The sequence below is a fragment of the Liolophura sinensis genome, chromosome 1 (assembly GCF_032854445.1).
Source record: "Liolophura sinensis isolate JHLJ2023 chromosome 1, CUHK_Ljap_v2, whole genome shotgun sequence".
NCBI lineage: Eukaryota > Metazoa > Mollusca > Polyplacophora > Chitonida > Chitonidae > Liolophura > Liolophura sinensis.
Genome location: NC_088295.1, coordinates 38073553 through 38094312, shown reverse-complemented (window position 1 = coordinate 38094312; position 20760 = coordinate 38073553). Strand labels below are relative to the sequence as shown.

Sequence of the window (20760 nt, the reverse complement as noted above, 5' to 3'; positions counted from 1 at the left end):
AGACCTGACTACACTAGCCATATATCAGTCTGCGTTATTGTCCAAATTTTTGCCCTGCGTCAGCACTTGACCATGACCTATCAGATAACGCTGACAAACAGACTCCTGACAAACGCCTCTACCTTCACTCATAACCTTGTCTGGAAGGCTATGTCATTAAAACAGGTGGTGGCTGAATCGAGCCAGAAAACAGAATCTTTGTGGCATTTAGCTGACCCTGACTGAACGAAACAATCCGCTACTGAGGCCAGAAAAATAATTGTCTGTGTTTTCCCCCTACAGATGAAAGAGAGAAAAGGTGTCCGGACAGAGAACTGAGACAGATGCGCCGACTTCAACTGCTCCACTGCAGACATGAAATCAATTCCACATCCATTCCTCGATTCGTGTTTTGGTGCCAGAAAGTCTGCGATTCACTTTCCGTATCTTCGCCAGCTCCGTGTGCGCCCCGTGAGTCAAAGCCATTAACCTGTAATGAGTTACAAAACCCGACGTGCAAAACAGGCGAATTCGTAATGCAAACTAGATCCATCGTAACAAACTTCGATCTACAGTGATAGTGTTTTTCTCATCATGAGCTATTAGAACGGAAGCTTAGCGTACTGCACTGGGATGTGATATCTCGATTTCATGTGTACATAAATAGGGAAAATACTCTACTGACGTACCGTAAAGCAGGCGTCATTTTGCAACTAAACCAAATTCTTGTGGACTGAATGGATGTGCAACAAATAAATGTGTGTTACCTTCGATATATTTATCGCAATTAATGGAATATTTAGGTTCCCACTCTTCTTCCAACCTTCTTATCCACTGTCACAATGGGAGACTGACATGGCAGCTATGTCTAACCGGTTATACCTTATTGATCTCGTCAGTACTGAAATCTGTGACAGTTGTTTGTTTTCGACAGGTAGATTAAACCTACAAAAGTTGTGCTATACAATTCCAGACGTCACCTGTATGCCTTTGTTGTTCTCCTCCAGCGTGCTCATTTCAAACTTCACAGGTGTCAGATTCCATGCCAGGTTACCAGAGAATAAGGTTCTGTGATAGTCCATAGATATATCTCTATTATAGTGTTAATGATACGTTCCAGAGCAGCGTTTCGTCAGCACTGGATTCAGGTTGAAGTGAAAAACATTATAATTCACCTTTAAAGAAGATCAACAAGTGAGTTTTGGAATGTTTTCTCTGGTTGCGAAAGATGCTTGAGTTACATGCCCCTACCATCATAATATCGGGTTGTTACATTGTATTGTCAGTTTGTGGGTTTGGTTTTGTCGGATGGACATTTTATCTGTTTCTTAAGTTAATGCATCACTGTATACTTTTCTGTGTCGTTGTGTCACCACTGTCTTGATATTCATCAAATCCCCCAAAACAGAGTTCGCGCAAGTTTGTCAACGGCCACTTGGGAATAAATATAAAATCGTGTCGAAATTCGCGAGGTGAGAATTCTAAAATGCGAGAATAGTGAAACCACGTAATTTCTGAGTTATTTTTGCTGCTGTTTTTTATTAATTCTACTATGACGCAATTTCAACTAGTGTTATGATGGGATTCGAGAGTTGAGAACATATCAAGAACCGAGCGTTTTTTCTTGGTAAAACTCTGCGTGATTTTTACTTATCTCGACTCTCGTATTCTTGATGCGCAAGTCATCAATCACAAATGCCATGGCTTATGAAAGAACACAAGTGACCGCATCCGTCTTCCACATGATAACTCTTTCAATTGTCATGTAGGGGTTCCTATCTGGATTTGTGATAAGTGTGATAAACCAACGGAAACAACAAAGTTTGTTTGTTGTGTGTTGTCTTCTTTCACATATTTTGATGCAGGCGTTTCGCTGTGGTCGCCATTGTTCTTAATGACATTTATTAACGGACCGATTATGAATTAGGCACTTGATTACATCCAAATGAATTTGAACTCAAGGTTATCCTGTTATATCCTGCCTTTATTTGTTCAAAGATGCCTCATCTCCGGCAAAAAGGGGAAAAAAAGCAATTATAGTATCGTTCATGCTAAAGGCATTCTACACTGTTGTGGAACCAGGCGAGGGTATAAAATACATTATCCGCGCAAAACTTTAGGGGCATCAATTTTCACCTTTCGTGGCTAGCGCTTATGTAGGCTGTTGATATTGAAGTGTTACGTAACGGTTGGCCAAACTATCGATTTGGGAAGACAGAGTGGGTCGCCGGGAATATCAGGGTCATTTCTGTTGATCAGGAAGGACCAATAAAATGATTTCGTAATCACGTGCCCGTCAGCAAAAAACACATCGGAAACCAGTCAGCTCATACATACATCAATCAAATCCTTAACCATGTTATATCCTTGACGACATTGACATATTTGAAAAGCTAAAGCCCGCGTGGCGTTCGAGTTACGTAATATTAATGTAGGAGATTTCCCATCAAAACGGCTTGAAGAATTAAGATAAAAGTATCGCATATTCTCAAAAAATTCTGTTTTGCTTTAATGGCTACAAATTATATATCGAGAAGATTTAAAATTAATACGAGGAATTCTGATGTGACCTGATTTATTATGAACTCCAGATGGCTTACTGTCCACTGTTGTATTCATGGTGCCTGTCGACCAAATAGAAATCGCAACTTTTTAAATGTCGGTGCATGAACACTTTTGTTTTCCACAGAAGACTGCAGAAGATTCACAGGTACTGTTGCATAGGATTTATTTATTTATTTATTTGACTGGTGTTTATAGGCCGTGCTCAAGAATATTTCACTTATACGACGGCGAGAAGCATTATGGTGGGAGGAAACCGGGCAGAGCCCGGGGGCAAACCCACGACCATCCGCAGATTGCTGCAGACCTCCCAGCATGAGCTGGACTTGAGCACAACCACGGCATTGGTGAGAGGCTCCTGGGTCATTGCGCTGCGCTGACGCGCTTATCCCCTCGTCCACGGAAGCCCCCTGTTGCAGAGGATAAAGGAAAATTCATAATCACTAGTGCCAGTCATAATTTCTCTTGCTACGCCCAATATTCACATATACAAATCTGATCTAAACGCAGTTATTTTCCTACTGCTGAGGACAACTGTTTCACCAGTTTATTTATTTATTTATTTGAGGAAACCAGACAGAGCCCGGGGGAAACCCACGACCATCCGCAGGTTACTGGCAGAAATTCCCACGTACGGCCGGTGAGGAAGCCAGCATGAGCTGGACTTGAACTCAGAGCAACCGCATTGATGAGAGACTCCTGGGTATTTACGCTCCGCTATCGTGCTCTAACCAACTGAGCCCCGGAAAGGGAAGTGGGGGGGGGGATTTGATTTGCACTGGCGCTTTTCCTCTTTCACCAGTGATGATCACGAAGGGAATATACAATAAGAAACAAAACAGTCACTGGGATTGACTGATAGGGAAGACCCTACTGTATTTGATCGTGTTAGAGATGTAATTAACCACTCAATACAACTATTTTCATTTATAAGGCACAAGAGGTATGTAGATGTGAAGACATGGTGCAAGGGGGCAATTTGGTAATTTGCTACTGTCTGGACATTTCATTTGATTCACTGCATTTATTCACGAGAATATCTCAACAAACAAATAGTACAACAAACAAACATGGCATCCAAGAAGCATAAATATGCAAGACAATAAAAAGATATATAAAATATGAAAATGGGGGTTCGTTTTATCCCATTTACATGAACAGTTAGAATGAAACCCTTACTGATGTAAACTGACAAGACTGTCACACCGACATCCCTTCTCTGGTTTTACTGTCAATGCGCTGTAGTCTTTTATATTGATGCCATCTCCATGGAGGGGTATTTTTCAGGTAATTTCCAGACCTGATGAAGTAAGAAATCCTGCTTGTACGGTCGATAGGCTTTTGTTTCTTTCTTCCTTTTCCTGTCATTTCGCTTTTGATGCGGACGTTTCCTTATCACTCACTTTGTACTTGCACTGACATTACCTGATCTAGCGGCTCTATTACACACCACCCGGATGAGTGCCTTCAACTGAAATTTGTCACAAAACTGTCCCCTTATATCCTGTATTTATTGCTTCAAAGTGGACGCAATTATAGCAAAAAAGGTTTTAAACTGTTATATCATCGTTCATGCTGAAAGGTTTCTATCTTTTTGAGAATAGCCAAACGCGGATACAAAATACATTATCCTTGTTACAACTTCGAGGCTTCGACGATCGATTTTCTTGTTTCATTTGATGTAATGTTACGTAACGGTGGCCAAAAGATTGATTAATTAGAATAAAGTGGCTGCCCTGGAAAATGCAAGTCATTCCTGTTGATTTGAATGGACCCCTAAATGGCTTCTTATAACCAGTGCTTAGGGGTCTCACCTTTTAACAGCATAGCGTTAAATCCTTACAGCGCATGCGCAGCTCTCTACGTTCACTTTTCATCACTGCTATCCTGCAGTAGCAAATTTGTACAAATCTTTAACCACACCGAGATCACAGTGGTCACGGTTATGAGACTGGAAGTCATTTCAGAAAACAGAAACACTCTGATCAACAGTAATCATCCATGCTTGTTTCTCGGATAAAGTAACTAAGGAGCTCAATCTTACTGCTCAAGAACATACTATATGTGCCGTTTTCTGAAAGGCATTTGATTCCATAAATCATGTGTTACTTGTACACAAGCTGAAATGTTATATGACATTTAAATTGCTTTAGGTCTTATCAGTCTCAAGAGATGCCAACGGGCTGTAGGTAATGGAAAATAATCCTCATCTTGAGCAGTGTAATGTCCGGGGTAACCCAAGGTTCCATATTGGCTCCATCTTATTTATAATTTTCATCAACGACCTACCATCCTCCTAATCTCATTTGGAATGTCGTAATCATGCTGAAGACGCCAAAGTTTTTAAGTCCATTCAGTCTATACTAGGTTGTTTATCTTCACCACAAAATTTTCATAGCTTATATGAATGGTGCAGTTGTTGGCGTCTCCACATAAAAGTCAGTAAATGTCCCTCTATAAAATTCACCCTTGAACGAAAACCTCTTGATTTTGATTATATTACTAGTGAAAAAAACGTTAACAAAATAAAGGATCTTGTCATCCTAAACATACATCAATTACTCTGATCATATCGAGAGTATAGTCAAATGCGTAACAGAATGTTAGGGTTTGTTAAGCGCGACTGTAAATCTTTTAGTAATGTTAGTGCAGAGAAATCTCTGTATGTTTCACTGGTACGTATTCAGCTGGAAGATTCATCTGAAATTTGGAATAGGTATCAAAAAGCCTTATTCGATATGATCGAAGGGCTACAGAAGCGCTTTCTAAATTTCCTTCTTTTAAAATCGTCAGTAGAATACGACATCAAGAACTGGGTAAATCCTTGTAAACATTTCAATCTTCCATCTATGGAGAGTCGAAGAACATATTTTGATCTTTTTTTTATTGTTGTGTACACAGTAATTTTAACTCAACCCATTTTGCAAACAGCGCTAGTTTCTGTCCCAAGCCATTTATCGCGCTTACATGACTTATTTTACCACCACCACCCCACCACCCTCTCACCCCCATTCTCGAGAGTTAATGTTAGGAAACAGCACGTCTTTATCCCCTCCAAAATGTGTTTTAACAACTTTAACTTTCATCTCTTTATTTTTATTAAATTAAAATGTCGATCTATAGTATTTTAAGCATTACTCAGTACACAGGCTATTTGTATTGTACGTACATTGTTTTACATGTATATTGTATTCTAACATATTGTTGTATTGTTTTGCAGTGTATTTTTAGATATTAGTTCTCTGCTATATTAAGCACGAGTCAGGGTGTACACTATTTTTATTTCATTCACCGGCACATTGAATATTGTTGTATATTGTATTCTCACGTGATGTTGACTGTTTGTGTCATCTTCTCTGTAAATGAACACAATGAGTCTGCGTGAGTAAGAAATAAAATAAACAAAACTAAACTTGACTGTTTCCCCTTGCATGAATTCTTCCTAATTTCACACTGGATCTACATTTTCAATTCTTAGGTGGTTGGTGTTGAACGTTATTTTGAGAATTGGCATTGTGATTATTGACCAGACGGCTGGTACACAAAGGTATCTGTTTTGACGCCTAGATTCTGACATCGGTTTAACGCATGTTCAGTCTAAACTACGGTACTGTATGCGTCCTGAAACTAATAACTTCGCAATTCTGGCCCCAGGATCACGAAGCGATCTTGGACTAGGTCAAATTTCAATCATTAAACTTGGTAAAAAAAATAACAATTTTAAAGTTATTTGATATTTTGACTTAAGTCTAAGATCGCTTCGAGATTCGGGACCTGCTCTTGGTAAATGAAAACCTTCGCCCGCAAACCTGGCCGTCATGTTTCGCGTGGATAGATCTTATATATATATATATATATCGAAAATTACTGCACATGAGCGTCAACTCAGTGGTGGCAAGCAGCATAAACTTTGACTCATGGACCAGGGGAGACAACTTTTATAAGCATATACTAAAACTTTTCGACGCATTGTCTCATGTAGACTGAGTACATCATAATAAATTCCCATCATAGATACCATTATTGTAAGCCCGTCTAAAGCAGACAAACACACATGTTCATAACGCATTTGCACTAACTTTTGAACCACACCATACTGTGGCTCTGTAAATTCAGGCGATCTACTACCAGTTAACCAGATTCACCTGTTTTAACCGCTTACCTGGACAACAAAATCTTGTGCGCTGCGTAGCGGACTCATCATTGGTCCGTGCGTAAATTCCAGGCTGCAAAATTATCGCTGAGTCCGGTTCATTGAGAAATCATACTTTAGTTACGTCTACCAAACTGAGAAGATCTTAATGGTGATTGAAACGTTGCAAAGGTGACATCCGGTGGTTCCCTTTGCCGCCTTTGTCCACCAATCCGCACGATTTTTGGACCAAATTCATGCTCGTAATTTTGATTTTTAAAAGGTCGAACAGTAATATATCAAATTTTTTACGATAGCATGAGTCAGAAACAATTTGGTTGAATATTCTTGTGAATATAAATACAATCGCACATGAGTCACATTTCCTTTATTCTCTATATATTACCCGACTAAAAATTTCTGAAAGTTTGCGTTCAAAAAAGGAAAAAAAAAGAGTTTTTCACGCATCTAGGCATTCTGGGCCAACGTATGCATACCGAAAACCATATATGGAATCTGCATGACATGGCCTTTGTGTAAATATTTTCTCCTCCTTGAAATGGCAGTGTCATGACGTGACACTATGGAATTACATATGGAATTACGTAGTGATACATACGGTATGACTTAGTACACATGACAGGGGTACATGCAGCGATGCTTCCAGCTTCCAGTTCTATAGAGGTGTTGATAGGTTTGTTATAGATTTTGACATCGTTTTTAGTGGGAAAAACTTCGAAGTGCTTATAACAACGCTAGGAAACTGATTTTGTTTGAAAAAAAAAAAAACACGAAAACAAAATCTGCTTTAACATGTTGAATTTGCAAGGCGAGATGACAGGGACTCATCGATATTGTCAAACCTTGTGTGATGTATGTTCCAGTAAGCTGTCACTCGTAAGGCTGTATAATTAGTCTTACATAAAGTTCTTTGAAATTCAAGCGTCTGATTAATTTCCACCTATGAACATACACTGAACTCTAATCAAAATGCTGCACTCGGGTGACACATGTGGGAAATTCGCCAGTTTCCTATACCTATACACCCATACTCCGATTTCCGAAATCAACAGAACTTACCGCTATCAGATATTTGTAGTTTTCTTTAGTACTGCATTCAACACCATTCAAATAAATAAATAAATAAATAAATAAATGAACCTAAAGGGAATTGCACGATGAAAGCTACAAATGTAGTGTGCCAAGCACTTCAAAGGAACGAATCACCGGGACCAAAGACGTCTCAACAAACGCTTTGACCATACGTTAATATTGACGAAGGTGTTAGGTAGGTTATTTTGCCCTGGGAACTTGAAGTATTAAAAGGTTATTAAACGATTTGTTTGTTCGGATGTAAACGGACTTACCTCCATTGAGGCCAACTGATAGAAGAATTGTGGAAACCTGCGTAGAGAGTTCTCCGATATCGTATTTGTTATTACCCCGACTTTCCTGATGAAATATTATTTTGCGCCCGCATCGGCATCGAGACATGCTATCCATCTATAGTACATGGTTGTGTTACTTTGAAAACTTCAGCATTCTTATAAACAGAATCTGAACATTGAAGAAATCAAATCGGATTGGTGATTTACTTCGTATTAAGGATAAGTTTATTTGCAAGATTATGATGATGTTAGTGGATGGAAGAAAATAGTCTCCTTTGAAACTATACTGTGCTTTGTCAATGGATTAGAGTTAACTTTTTAACTCCTTTTATTTGCGACTGTCTGTCTGTCTGTCTGTTTGTCTCTATCTGTCTGTTTGTCGGAGAAGTTATACAATGGTTTAGTTGAAATTCTGTGCACGTGTTGGCCTGGCTTTAGAAAAGTCCATCATATTTTTGTGGTCAGCCTGATCAGGATCTGGGTTACGGAATTTACTTCAGGGATTCATCCCCATTTTGAGATGTTGTGAGGGAATTTCCACATTTCGCTGGGGATGAAGTTTGCGAGTACTCTGTGGAAAATGAGACACAAAACAACTGCTAAAAATGTGTATAACACGTGTCTATTGATATATTGATAACCCACTGCTGAGAAACCCAATTTACACATGTAATTCCATAACTGAAGAGTTCCTACTGTGGATACAAATAGTTTTAGCCAACATTCATTGAGGTAGTTACTGTTTATTGCTTAACAGTTTATTAGTACATTTACTACAAAAAGGGATTACAAAAGTATAATTATTATTTAATGTTAATTAGTCATTTATTTAACCAGGACAACAATTCACAACACTATAAACACATTTATAGCTTAACCACAAGTAAATGAATTATAATCCCAAATGTTTTAAGCTCATTTCTCAGTTATATATATTTCTCATATTATATGCCAATATTTCGCTCATATCGCAACTACTATGCATGTAATAAACATCAAAATATTTGCAAACTGACTTTCAGCGTCTTAGATTCAAGATGGTGTCCTAGCATTTCCACTATGATGTTGAATCACTACTGAAACGTCACTTCTTAAACTCATGATGGCTTTTCACCGTAGAATATAGACTTCGAGAAACGCCCATATTCCACGAAATTTCCAGCCCGGTGACTTATCAGGCACACGGTATTTTATCGTTAAGTCCTGCTTCCCATAATTCTATCCAGTTTGAAGCACAATAAGCTTTAACCCTTCACTTGTCAACCTTATCTTGGTAAAGCTTTTAAAGGCAAAATTTCCAACAATGAATACAGCTCACTATTTATGTGTCCAGCAAAAACTCTTACTGGTTGTCATGGTAATAATTATGAGCAAGTTTTCAGTTACTGGTGAATTTCAATAATATCGTGCTGTAGCTAAATGCAGTTATAGTATATCTACGAGAAATATTTATCAGAATCAAGTTTAATTATATCAGAATTTCTTTTAGAATTTTATCTTTATTTTTCATAATTCATCTCCTGAAAATCTCCCTTCACCGCTGTTCCACCTTCGTTCCACAGCCATTCTTCTGAATGGAATATTGCCAAAGACATAAGAAATGTGGTGCCATATAATAGACCTATATGCACAACATCACTCGTGAAGAATACCATTCACTATGTGCATGCCAAAAAGTGCAACGGTACAAATATTTACCCAGATGTATGTATACAAAACTAAGGAAAAATTGTTGTTCCAAACAAATAAGTCAAATATATTACGTTATAAGTTAGCCAAGGTTTTCAAGCCATGGATCTGTCACTGAAATTAATGTTTGTCTAAGCCCGCCCCCCGACATAATTATCATATATGTACCGATATGATTATCATACATGTCCCGCTCGTGCCACCCTTCGTGGTTTTAGAGTGAATACACTAGAATTTCAAGTGAGAAAATGCTCCAGTAACCCAGGAATTGCACTTAGGCAATGCCAGCATTCTCTTCTATGCTTTGTGACGGAAACCACGAGCCCAAACACCAGGAAGTACGAAAAGTCTAGTTCCTATATTTTTACACCGCATAAAGTAAAGTTTACGACTTCTAAAAGAGGTGCATCTAGGAAGGAAAGACCGCGGCCTGGCGTCACTTCAATTTCACGCTAAAGCTTTACACATGGAAAGGCCGCACAGGTCTTCAAGGCTAAACGTTTCGTCTTAGGCCTTCTGCAGTGTCTTGGCAGTTTGATGTTGATAAGCATGCTACAATTACGTGACTGACTGAAGATACCATACGCCCCACTTTCATCTAAAATCTCCAATGTGGACGCCATTAGCGCTTCGCGGAAACCTCTCGTTGAAACAGTCCCGGTTCATTGACGAAGGCCAAAGGTGCGCGTCTTTGAGTGTCACTGTGAATTAAGGAACGGTAACTCTTGCTACGTGATCTCCTCTGGTTCATCTTCCGGCCTGCCTTGGGCTACGTGCTATTGGTCACCGACATCCACATTTCGCCACTATCATATCGTCGTATTTATATTTGAACACAGCATTACCTTTGTCAATGTATAACATAGACATTGGAGCCAGCTTTGTCGGTACACAGCAAGCACGTGACGCCTTTTTGGAATCCTTGATGTGCATCAGTGCTTGTATAATAGCATGTTTGGTAGGGGTTAAATGGTCGTTCAGTGGAAAATGACATCGTCCTGTGCACTCGAAAGCCTGGAAAGGAAAAAACGATAGTTAGCTATTTAACAGATATTTGATATTTGTGGGCTAAATATATTTTCTAAACATTTAATGTGCATTTTTTTCTACCTTGAAATGTCGAAACCGGAAGAAACGCTTTACGAATTATGGAATGAGCCATGTGTTTCGTCTAAAGTCCCTTTTCTTAACGATAGTATAAAGAACGCGCTCTTCTAGCAATGAAGGTTTCCTTCGCCCTTCAAAACGACCACCATGAAAAAAATGAAAAATTCTGGATTAGTTTAATGCGTCAAACAACAATTAACAAATCAATCATCCAATCAATCAGTCTAGCGATGCCAAAATTGCCACTGACAGGGAAGATACATTTCCTTATATGATAGGTTATTGTTTCAAAAAGAATTCTCTTTTTCTAGGAAGCTGAAGAACTTTTTGTTGCTTAGAAGATTTTCTTTTCGTGCTTGGTGTTAGTCGTCTTTGGGTATAGATAGAGCTCAGCACCATGCTTTGCTGTCCATGAATTATGTCTAGTCTTAACTATGCACTTAATTGCGCCCGAGAGTGGGTGGGCTAATGGTCAGGATGATCTAGTGCAGGAGAGAGGAGGTGGTCGGGGGTAGGGGATTTTACTATCCAGATAGATGGTTTAAAAGTTAACGGCAGTGGTATGTTTCCACAACAAGGTGCATCTCTGCCTGTCGATGCCTGGATGTACCAGATGGCTCCAACTGTTTTATGCCCGAGCGCTCTTTGGTTGCTTTAGCTGGCCAAGCCGTTATATTACTGTCAGAAGGTTGTGGCTGCAGCATATATTTACCAGCGTAAATTACACCATCAATTAAGTATCTGTATTGGCGTAGTAGTACTCAGTAGAAACCGAAAACCGAGTTTTTGCCTGGGATAGTCACAAGCTTAAAGGTCATTGAGATAGACGGAGAAGTGTCAGCTACTGGCGTATATCCGGGCATCTTACATTTTACAATCATATTATGAAGGCAGTTACCGACTCTACAACTGTATTATCAGCAATCGTGATAAAAAAACAATGCCGGATTTTCCCTTGCAGATGGTCTCTAGGTGCGAAATAGCCCATCCCTATAGTATTTCTTAAGACTATGTCACATTTTTCGCCAAAAGACAGACTCACCCTTGGTTTCTTTTTTAATCTGCTGACCTGGTCAATAAAATTGTTGCTGCAGTTTTCAGGTTATTAATTTCTTTTATATTTTTTGTTTTGATTGTGAGGTTGTCATTTTTTCTGTTGTTTAAGCAATGATATACGTCTTTGTGTCTAGTTTTAAATGTACCTTGATACTCTCTTATAATATCGTAAAGGTTTTCGTACACGAAATAAGCCGCGATGTCCTTGTCCTACCTATAAATGTACAGTTTCAACAGCTTATTATACCAACAGTGCTGACGTACAATTCTATTCTGCTAACACACTACATGTTCCCGCACTGCTGGCATACTATATGTTCCCGCACTGCTGGAACACGACATGTTCCCGCACTGCTGCCACACTACATGTTCCCGCACTGCTGGGACACTGCACTGCTGGCACTCTGCATGTTCCCGAACTGCTGGCACACTGCATGTTCCCGCACTGCTGGAATACTGCATTTTCCCGCACTGCTGGTACACTGCATGTTCCCGCACTGCTGAAACATTGCATGCTCCCGCACTACAAATATCTTTAATGTTTCGCACTGATAATATAGTGCATGACATGCAGACGTACTATTTCATTCTGCTAACATACTGCATTTTCCAGCACTGCTGGCATACTGCATGTTGCACCACTGCCAGCATAGTACATGTTCCACCACTGCCAGCGTACTACATGTTCAAGCACTGCTGACATACAGTATGTTCCAGCACTGCCAGCATACAGCTTGTTCTAGCATCTTTAATGTTCCGCACTGCTAATATACTGCATGTTCCAACACTGCCAGCATATTGCATGTTCTAGCATTGTTGTCATACTACATATCCTAGCACTGCTGGCATACTGCATTTTCCACCACTGCCAGCTAACTGTACGTTCCAGCATTGCTGGCATGCTGCATGTTCCAGCACTGGCAATATATTGCATGTTTCAACACCGCCATCATACCGCATGTTCTAGCACTGCTAACATGCACCATGTTCCAGTATATCTAGCATACTGTTTGTTTCAACATCTTTCTTGTTCCGCACTGATAACATATTGCATTGTTAACATACAGCATGCTCCAGTACTCTTAACATACAACATACAGCATGTTAAAGCACTGCTAATATACTAGATTTTTTAGGATTGCTAGAACATATACTGTTGCATTGCTACCAATAAAAGTCTATTGCAATATTGTGGTGTTGGCTATCAAGTAAGTGTAGATAAAGCACTTTGATCCGCCGTCTACTGATGGTCAAAATTATGAGAACAAAAGGAAATAAGAATCCATTACACATTAGACTTTTCAAAAAGTTTTCTCATATCGAGACACCAATTTCTCTAATGTCATTTTAACACAAATAAAATCGGACGAAATTGAAATTGCCAAGGAGCAGTTCGTACTAATTACCTGGTATCCTCTTGGTGCTATTATCCAATCGTTCCAGTTGATTTCAGCGAAATTGACATACATAGGTTTTCTTCTGCAGTTGTTATTTTTTCTGCTCTTTCGGTTTCGCTTTGCCCTCTTAACTCTATGCAGCAAATGACTGTCGTCTGGGGAATATTTGTTTAAATTAATGTTAGTTGATGACATATGATTTCCATGTGATAATTTCAAGGGCGCTTTGCCCTCTCCCAAGTCAAACATCTCTGACGGCGATATCGTGTTCACATCAGTCTCATGTGATATCAGTTCTTGTAACTCCCTAGCGTGCAGTAGCTTAGCCTCGGCCTCACTGGAGAAAACCACGAGTAGTGGGTCACGCTTATTCTCATGACGCGTATCAATATCCATGTCACCGGACTCGTTATTATTGAAGACCGTTTCAATGCGCACTTCTAAAATCTGAACCGAGTTTACGAAACGAACCCATCTGCGTACGGCGGACGTTACATCGAATGATTCCCAGCCACTGGTATGACCATATATGTGCTTAGAGGAAATCAACCGATGAGTCGATTGGTCCGATGTTGGATTGTCGTCAAACACTTCGAATACAGATACTTTCCTGTCCACCCCAACATACGTCCTTCGATCTTTGGTGACGAGTTTGTAAAGCCGAATCTTTGCCAGATCAATGTTTTCATCGCTGGGGATACTTGTGATATTAAACACCAAAGTATGAACTCTTGTCTTCATTCCCTTTAATGGTTCATCACCGACGAGTGGATTGAGGATCTCTGAAAAAATAGACGAGATAACCCTCATTCAGAAACTTAAAGCCAATAGCTGTCATGTAAGGCAAACACCAAAATAATAAACTGGAGAAAATGGGCAAGGTATTTATCGGACATTAATTGATTGATTGGTTGTTTGATTGATTGTTGTTAAACGTCATAATCAAAGATTTTTTAATCCTACATTAGCAGACGATTTTATGGAAGAAGGAACCCAAAAAGCCTGAGGTATACCACCGATCTTTGTCACTGACAAACTTTTCCTCGTCTGTTTTGCAGACTTTAACGCCAGATTAGTGGACGACAAGCTGTTTTTCACAAACTTAACACTACTGAAACTACGCCACAAGCGCCGTCGATCCCAAAATTCTCTGCCTAAGACTTGGATTGAACCCACGTGTCTCGAAGTTCTCGAGTCGACAATCTTACTAGCCACGTCCTGTTCCTATGTCTCTAAGAGCTTGCGGATGTGTATATATGAACAGCCAAATATAAACAGAACATTTGGTACAGTTTTAAAATACAAGCCTAATGGTTCCCCAAAATACAAGAGGTTAAATAAGCGCAGCAAGTCAGAAAAATAAAACGATTTTGCTGACAGGAACTGACAGGTAATTACGCTGGATTGCGAGATCAGCATCGATCTAGATCCACGTGCTGTGCTAATTTTGCCATTGGCAGGCCTACATATCCGACCGTTTGGTGGGACAACATTTTGCCCTGACTTGTTTGGTTCGCATACAAAATACATTTGAGATTCAAATATAGTGGTTTGTCGAAAAAAATAATCAAAACTATTAGAGTTCAAATGTTAAACTCTAAAGGCCTATTTAAGACACAATGTTTTCAATGATGTTAGAAAGAACTATAAATTAAAATACTATCTAACAAATACAATCTAACAAATATGTATGTATCTCACAATCACTTCCATTGTGATTTTTTATGTATACCCTGCATACACAAATGTACGACTGTCGTTTTCACTCTTTGCGGTATATATGAAAGGCGTACATATATATAACAGTATGTCACCACGCAGGGACGGGCTATGGGGGACAATCTAGAATTACAATTCGATTGGGCTATATGCTTTGAGACTGACTTATTAATTCCTGCTGAGCGGACTACATACTTTAAGCTAGTTTCAGTGAAGTTCATTAATAAAGGCCTAACCTGATATGGGTTCTGTTTGCCCTGGGTTAATTGTCCCTCTGCCGCAGCACTCCGGAAATAGTAAGCAAATCTAGCCAGAGCCGTCAACACATTTACACATTGTCGTGCAGCAGGGTTTCTATTTCAGACCCACTCTCCAAACGAGTCTCGCAAGGTTCGTCTAACATTACATAACATTTTGGTATACGATACTATTTAGCTGTTCATTCTGCTGTTGTCTGCTGATTAAAACTCCTTTTGGGAGGAAATGAAAAGTTGAGAAGTGTTTGACTTGGACGAGGCAGAAAGGTTCTTGTTTCTGGATCGTGTAGAACATCAGTACATTGATAAACAAACTACAGCAGAGCTTTGTAGGTTATACCCCCCCTCCCTCCCCTCCAAAAAAAAATGCCTGTGTATGTGTCAACGCTGACATTACAGCGAAACATTACCCTCGGGAGGTGCCTGAGGAAAACAGTCACAGGAGCATTGACTACTTTACAAGGAGAAACATTTCCAAGTGAGTCCAGCAAGTCTCTAAATACATCCCCTTTACGTATGCACCAGTGTTATAACCTTAGCAATACCTCTGATTGCAGCCAAATTATAAAAATCCAATTAAAGTCATGGCGCTTTTGTACAGTATATATATTACGGTATGTAAAACTATATGTGTGGTAGTCTGAACCATACTATTCTGCCTAGCTTGATTTCTTCACACTTATTTTCGGAATTAGAACTTTATGAGTTCTATGTAGCGTTACATGCACATTTCTCCATTGTGCATTACTTATAAATTTAACCTCTCCGACCGTAATCAAATAAATAAACAAATAAATTTAAATTTAACAGAAACAAGTAAGAAACTGTCTGTTCTGACCCTTTCAAGATGTTATTTCCAGTCAGGTGGAAATTGTTTTCATGGTGTAGAATTTTACACCGCACCGTCAACGTCTTCATATTTGCCTTTTTAACAAGGTATATAAGCTGCCAGTTATTTTAACGTATGTGAACCAAGATACCTAAAGACATCACAAAACACATTTCTGATTTGTTTAGACGCCATGAAAACAATTCAGAATGAGAAGAAAATAGTTATTCGCTAGTATCTCCAGATGCCAGCCTTTCTTGCCCACGCTGTGTAAGCCAAAAATGATATGTGATAAACACTCACTACAAATCAGTCTTTGTACACCCTTCGTGTGTATAAAAACCCACTATATACACAATAGGGGTTTCTTCAGAGAGCTTCGTGATATGACGGCAACTAATTTTGGAACGCTGGAATACAGTACTAAGCTTAACCTAGTACAAGGAATATCCTGATGGGTGGCCATTAGAAAAATATCTTGGATATATGATACTTATAATATATTTAGCCCTTACATGTTTTTATTGCATAGGCAAGAACAGTAGAAGTATTTGTTGGATATATTCTGTTTTTCTACGCCTGTTGGCTATTTTTACATGAATACCTCAAACCCTTTACAAACATAGCGCTGCAAAGTAAAATATACTTTGTTCCTCAATATGGTATACACATACAACTATAGTGAAGTTTACTTTCACCATTGAACCTTTCTCACTATGAGAGACGCTAAACAGGACTGATTCTGACAAAAGACATTGGATTTAATCTGTTTATTCTACTGAAAATGTCCGACCCAATTCCAAGATAGAGCAGGTGACCGGGTATACATGATCTTTGTGTTAAACCACTGTCTATATAAATATGTGTATACATTTTCAATTTATTTATTTAGTTATGTTCTGTCTCTTTTAGCATAATTTGTCCACGTGGACAGTTTATTTCTACCAGGTGGTAAAGGCTTGTGCCTGGACGAAATTGCAGAACGCTCTCCCTAGAGGAAACTTCTAGCCAAATTCGTCACGAAGGACGCCATAAATCGCTTAGTCTAAGGACACCTGCTTGTGAAGACATAGTCTTTTATAAATATAAAGAAGGGAAAGCATTACAGAGAATTAAAAAAGTAGTAAAAAATTACGAATTGCATGGTTGTCGAAAGATGTGCACTCTTACCTTCGTTGATGTTTTGAAAGCTCCTGACTATGTTAGATTTGGGATGTACCCACTTGTTCTTGGAGAACTTCTCGTACAGTTCCATCATGTACTCCGGGGCATCTCGGGACGGAGCTCGGAGGTTAAGCGTTCGATTAGGCGTGAAGTCGGCTAGCCGTAAGTCTTGAGATCGGATCGATGCCGTAACGTGCACCACTTCGTCCACATTCGGCGATTCTTCAGAGTCCCAGTAGTCCGATTCCAAATCGTAGTCGTCATACATAGACTCCAATTCTCCATCGTAGTCATAATCAGGCTCTCTTTTTTGCAACTGGAGATGTTCGTCGTTTTCTGCAAAGTTGCTGTTTATCTCCGAGATGGATATGCGGCTTTTCACTTCAGACGGCCTGGCGTCGGCCTGTTTATGAGAATTAATATGCAGCAGCGCGGTAAAGGCAAGCGATGCGAGAATCGTTGGAAACGTCTTCATTTTTGCGTAGAGGCGCGTGTATACAGACTGGCTGGCGCCTAGGAAAAACCGGCCTCTTGAGGTTCGCATTAACACGTGAAGGCTAGAGATACACGAGAAATTTGCCGTGCAAAACCAGACAAACGGTCTTCATTGCTGCCAATCATTATCCCGATAACGCAAGTATTCTGTTCCGGGATATTTGATAATTGCCCTAGGGCCTGTTTTCTTCACGAGATGATGCCAGGGCCAGGCCACTCTTAGACAGGTATACTGTTTCTTGTGAGCTATCGAGAGGGCAAGCAATATATACATGTACATAACGCAGACCGTTACCTTTATTGCGGCGTCCAGTGGGCTAGCGAATATACCTGTGATGTGATAAAGTAGAGGGCGAGTTCGACATATAGTGCCGTTGTTCTTGTCACGTAGGCACGTTTGACGCACACACCTCAATACCTTGAAACTCCTTATGGAATCCTAAATTACGTGTACCCACTCTTTCAATTGGCAACGAGTACTTTCTTAAATTCAGCCTAAGTGCAGAGAAAGACTGTACCATGCAGCTTCTTGACCCCGATGCCCTTTAATTTGCTCAAAGCTTAAAGGGAGTTACAAGACCCGAAGTGTGTAAAACTAGGAGGCTTTCTCTTATATGTTCTTATGTTCTTAATGGTGTGGCTCAATCAAGAATCCAAGTGTTGCGTCTTATTTTTGATACTTATTCCTCAGTCCTCAACCGTATTAACATTCCGTGATGATTACCATTTTCTGGAAACACAATATTGTACTTGAAGCAAATTTCAAACAACAAACTAACCAACTATTAGTAGCGCTTTACAAGTATTATGATTGTCATGGCTGAGGCTATAACTAATACAAACTTTTAATACCTTTTATTTGCGGTTTCATTTCATCTGTGGACCTCAACATTGAGAAGAAACAGGTAATCCTCTTGTGGTTTAATAACTCTCCTCGTATATGGGGGGAGAATGTTCTATCCAATTAGGTTGTCAAACACTCTAATATGAAACTTTTGGATTCTTAATGTTGACACTCGGCAAAACATTATACGATGATTCCATAAGGAATAAGTATAAGCTGTCATTGATGCGCCATGCAAGTAGACAACTGTTAACGAAATGCTCTAATCAAAGTTAAACCCTAAACATATGATATAGCTCTTAAAACTGAAATTTAATATTTATGACTTTTAAATAATGTTAAAACGAACATTTTGTGCTTGTGAAGGAGAGGAATTTATTAAAGTACTAAAAATTGAACATTTACTAAGGTGTTAATAATTGAACACTTAATAAGGTGTTAGAATTAAACATATACTAAGGTGTTAAAATTGAACAATTACTAAGGTGTTAAAAAAGGGAACAGTTCACAAAATGCTTACAGTATATGTTAAATTAATACTTTTAGGTGTTCAGCGATATAAAAGGTAAAAACAAAAAACAATCATTACGCGGTGTAACAAAATGCTGATAATAAAACATTTCTGTTTTGAGAGAGCACAAACAAAACACAAAAGCATTGCGGCATTTTAGACACTTGGTTAATACAAAGACAACGTTTACTTTTTTCGTTTACATTTTTCTTTTAATATCAATTCCTAACTTGGGCGTCTTTTAGTTATCGCTTTTATATTTGGATCACGCAGTGTTCTGCAATGTGTTTTATGTTTGCTGGGTTAAGGACGAGAGTTCTCTCAGGTATAAGATGTCAGATAAACCAATATGACGTAAGACAGTTGCTCACGAATATCGTGTTAATGTATATGTAGCCATCTGCATACGTGCGCCTGATAACCACATGTCCCTAGGGACACCGGAGGCCCAGGTGTGCCCTGTTGTGTTGTGAGAGGTTCCAAGAATACGGATGAATCAGGGCTTTGACTGGCCGGGTTAAGAAAGGCCCATGCAATCCTAAATCAGTATCCATCCCATTTACTACCTTCATTTGGATCGCGAAGCTAACAATTTACTCGTGCATCTTGTTTTCTGGTATTAGCCGTTCCTGTGAAGTGTCACGTTCTACATGCTCAATGATTTCAAATTTGAATCGCACCATCCTTTATTTCATTGGTCACATCCGAGAGCAAAATAGTTCATTCATTTGAAAAGGACGATTTACATTTTTGTTCTATTTTCGGTAACCCGCCGATGGTCGTGAGTTTCCCTTGGACTATGCCCGGTTTCTTCCTCCCAAGTCCTGGCCACCGTCGTGTAATAGTCTTAAGTACGGCGTAAACACAACTCAAATAGAAAATTACTATTTTCTTTGTTTTCTTTCACATACAGCGTGTTAAAACAAAGCTTTTCTGAATCTGTGGCCTACAACTCAGAAGAAATATACCTGTGAAGGTTTACATGTAGGTCTTATGAGCTTGAAAGTTCTTTCCGACAAAGATGTTTGGGAAAATTTCGCCAGAATGGCCGTCAAAACAGCAAGTTTGGCGATATAGCAATCCACAAGGTCGAGACAATGTGAACTCAAATGTCCCACGCCAATTGGTTTTATTTCGAAGGCAGAGGAGAAGGCTTTGACCACCAAGTACTGAGGTCACGAGTTCGAGTTGGTTTGGTCGTTGCTTAAATTATCAGTCACTGGATATTTTTACAGCTAGCTGCGCATGGTTTACTTCATTTAACTAACCACCATTGTATAAGTGAAATGTTTTTTTTTATCATCTCGCTTTATGTCATAGATACGCTACCCCATTTTAGAACGGTACAAACAATTATTACCAGTCACCAAAAGTGGATAGCATTTTGGCTGACTAGCAATATCATTCACATCCTGATAATGTTGTACGCATATTCAGACGCAATAAGACCGGAAAAGAAGAAACATGCCGGGAAACGACTTGTCCTATGTCTGTTTCATTTTCTTTTTTAAAATAGGTTTGTGGACAACACAAAGAGTAAAACCAGAGCAACGACGACACTGTGATATAATTGGCAAATGATCACACGTATGTGACTAATACGTGAAATACGGCCTAACTTTATCCAGTGT

At 39.3% G+C, this 20760-nt stretch overlaps 1 protein-coding gene across 1 annotated transcript; it reads right to left on the bottom strand.

The window, feature by feature from the left end:
* Positions 1–8687: 8687 nt before the first annotated feature.
* On the bottom strand, positions 8688–17898 carry LOC135481920 (bone morphogenetic protein 10-like). The gene is made up of 3 exons (XM_064761699.1): positions 17286–17898; positions 13320–14092; positions 8688–10764 (listed from the first exon to the last, which is right to left on the bottom strand). Exons 1-3 carry the CDS (start codon positions 17821–17823, stop codon positions 10534–10536), a joined length of 1542 nt encoding a protein of 513 aa, XP_064617769.1. The 5' UTR covers positions 17824–17898; the 3' UTR covers positions 8688–10533.
* Between the last annotated feature and the right edge of the window lie 2862 nt (positions 17899–20760).

Bases quoted from the DNA above. Each gene is read 5' to 3' on its own strand.
- LOC135481920 (XM_064761699.1), bottom strand. From the start codon at position 17,823: ATGCGAACCTCAAGAGGCCGGTTTTTCCTAGGCGCCAGCCAGTCTGTA. The intron at 14,093-17,285 runs GTAAGAGTGCAC...CTATTTTTTCAG, and splicing joins CTTTCAAAACATCAACGAAG to AGATCCTCAATCCACTCGTC. The intron at 10,765-13,319 runs GTAATTAGTACG...TTTCCTTTCCAG, and splicing joins TAGCACCAAGAGGATACCAG to GCTTTCGAGTGCACAGGACG.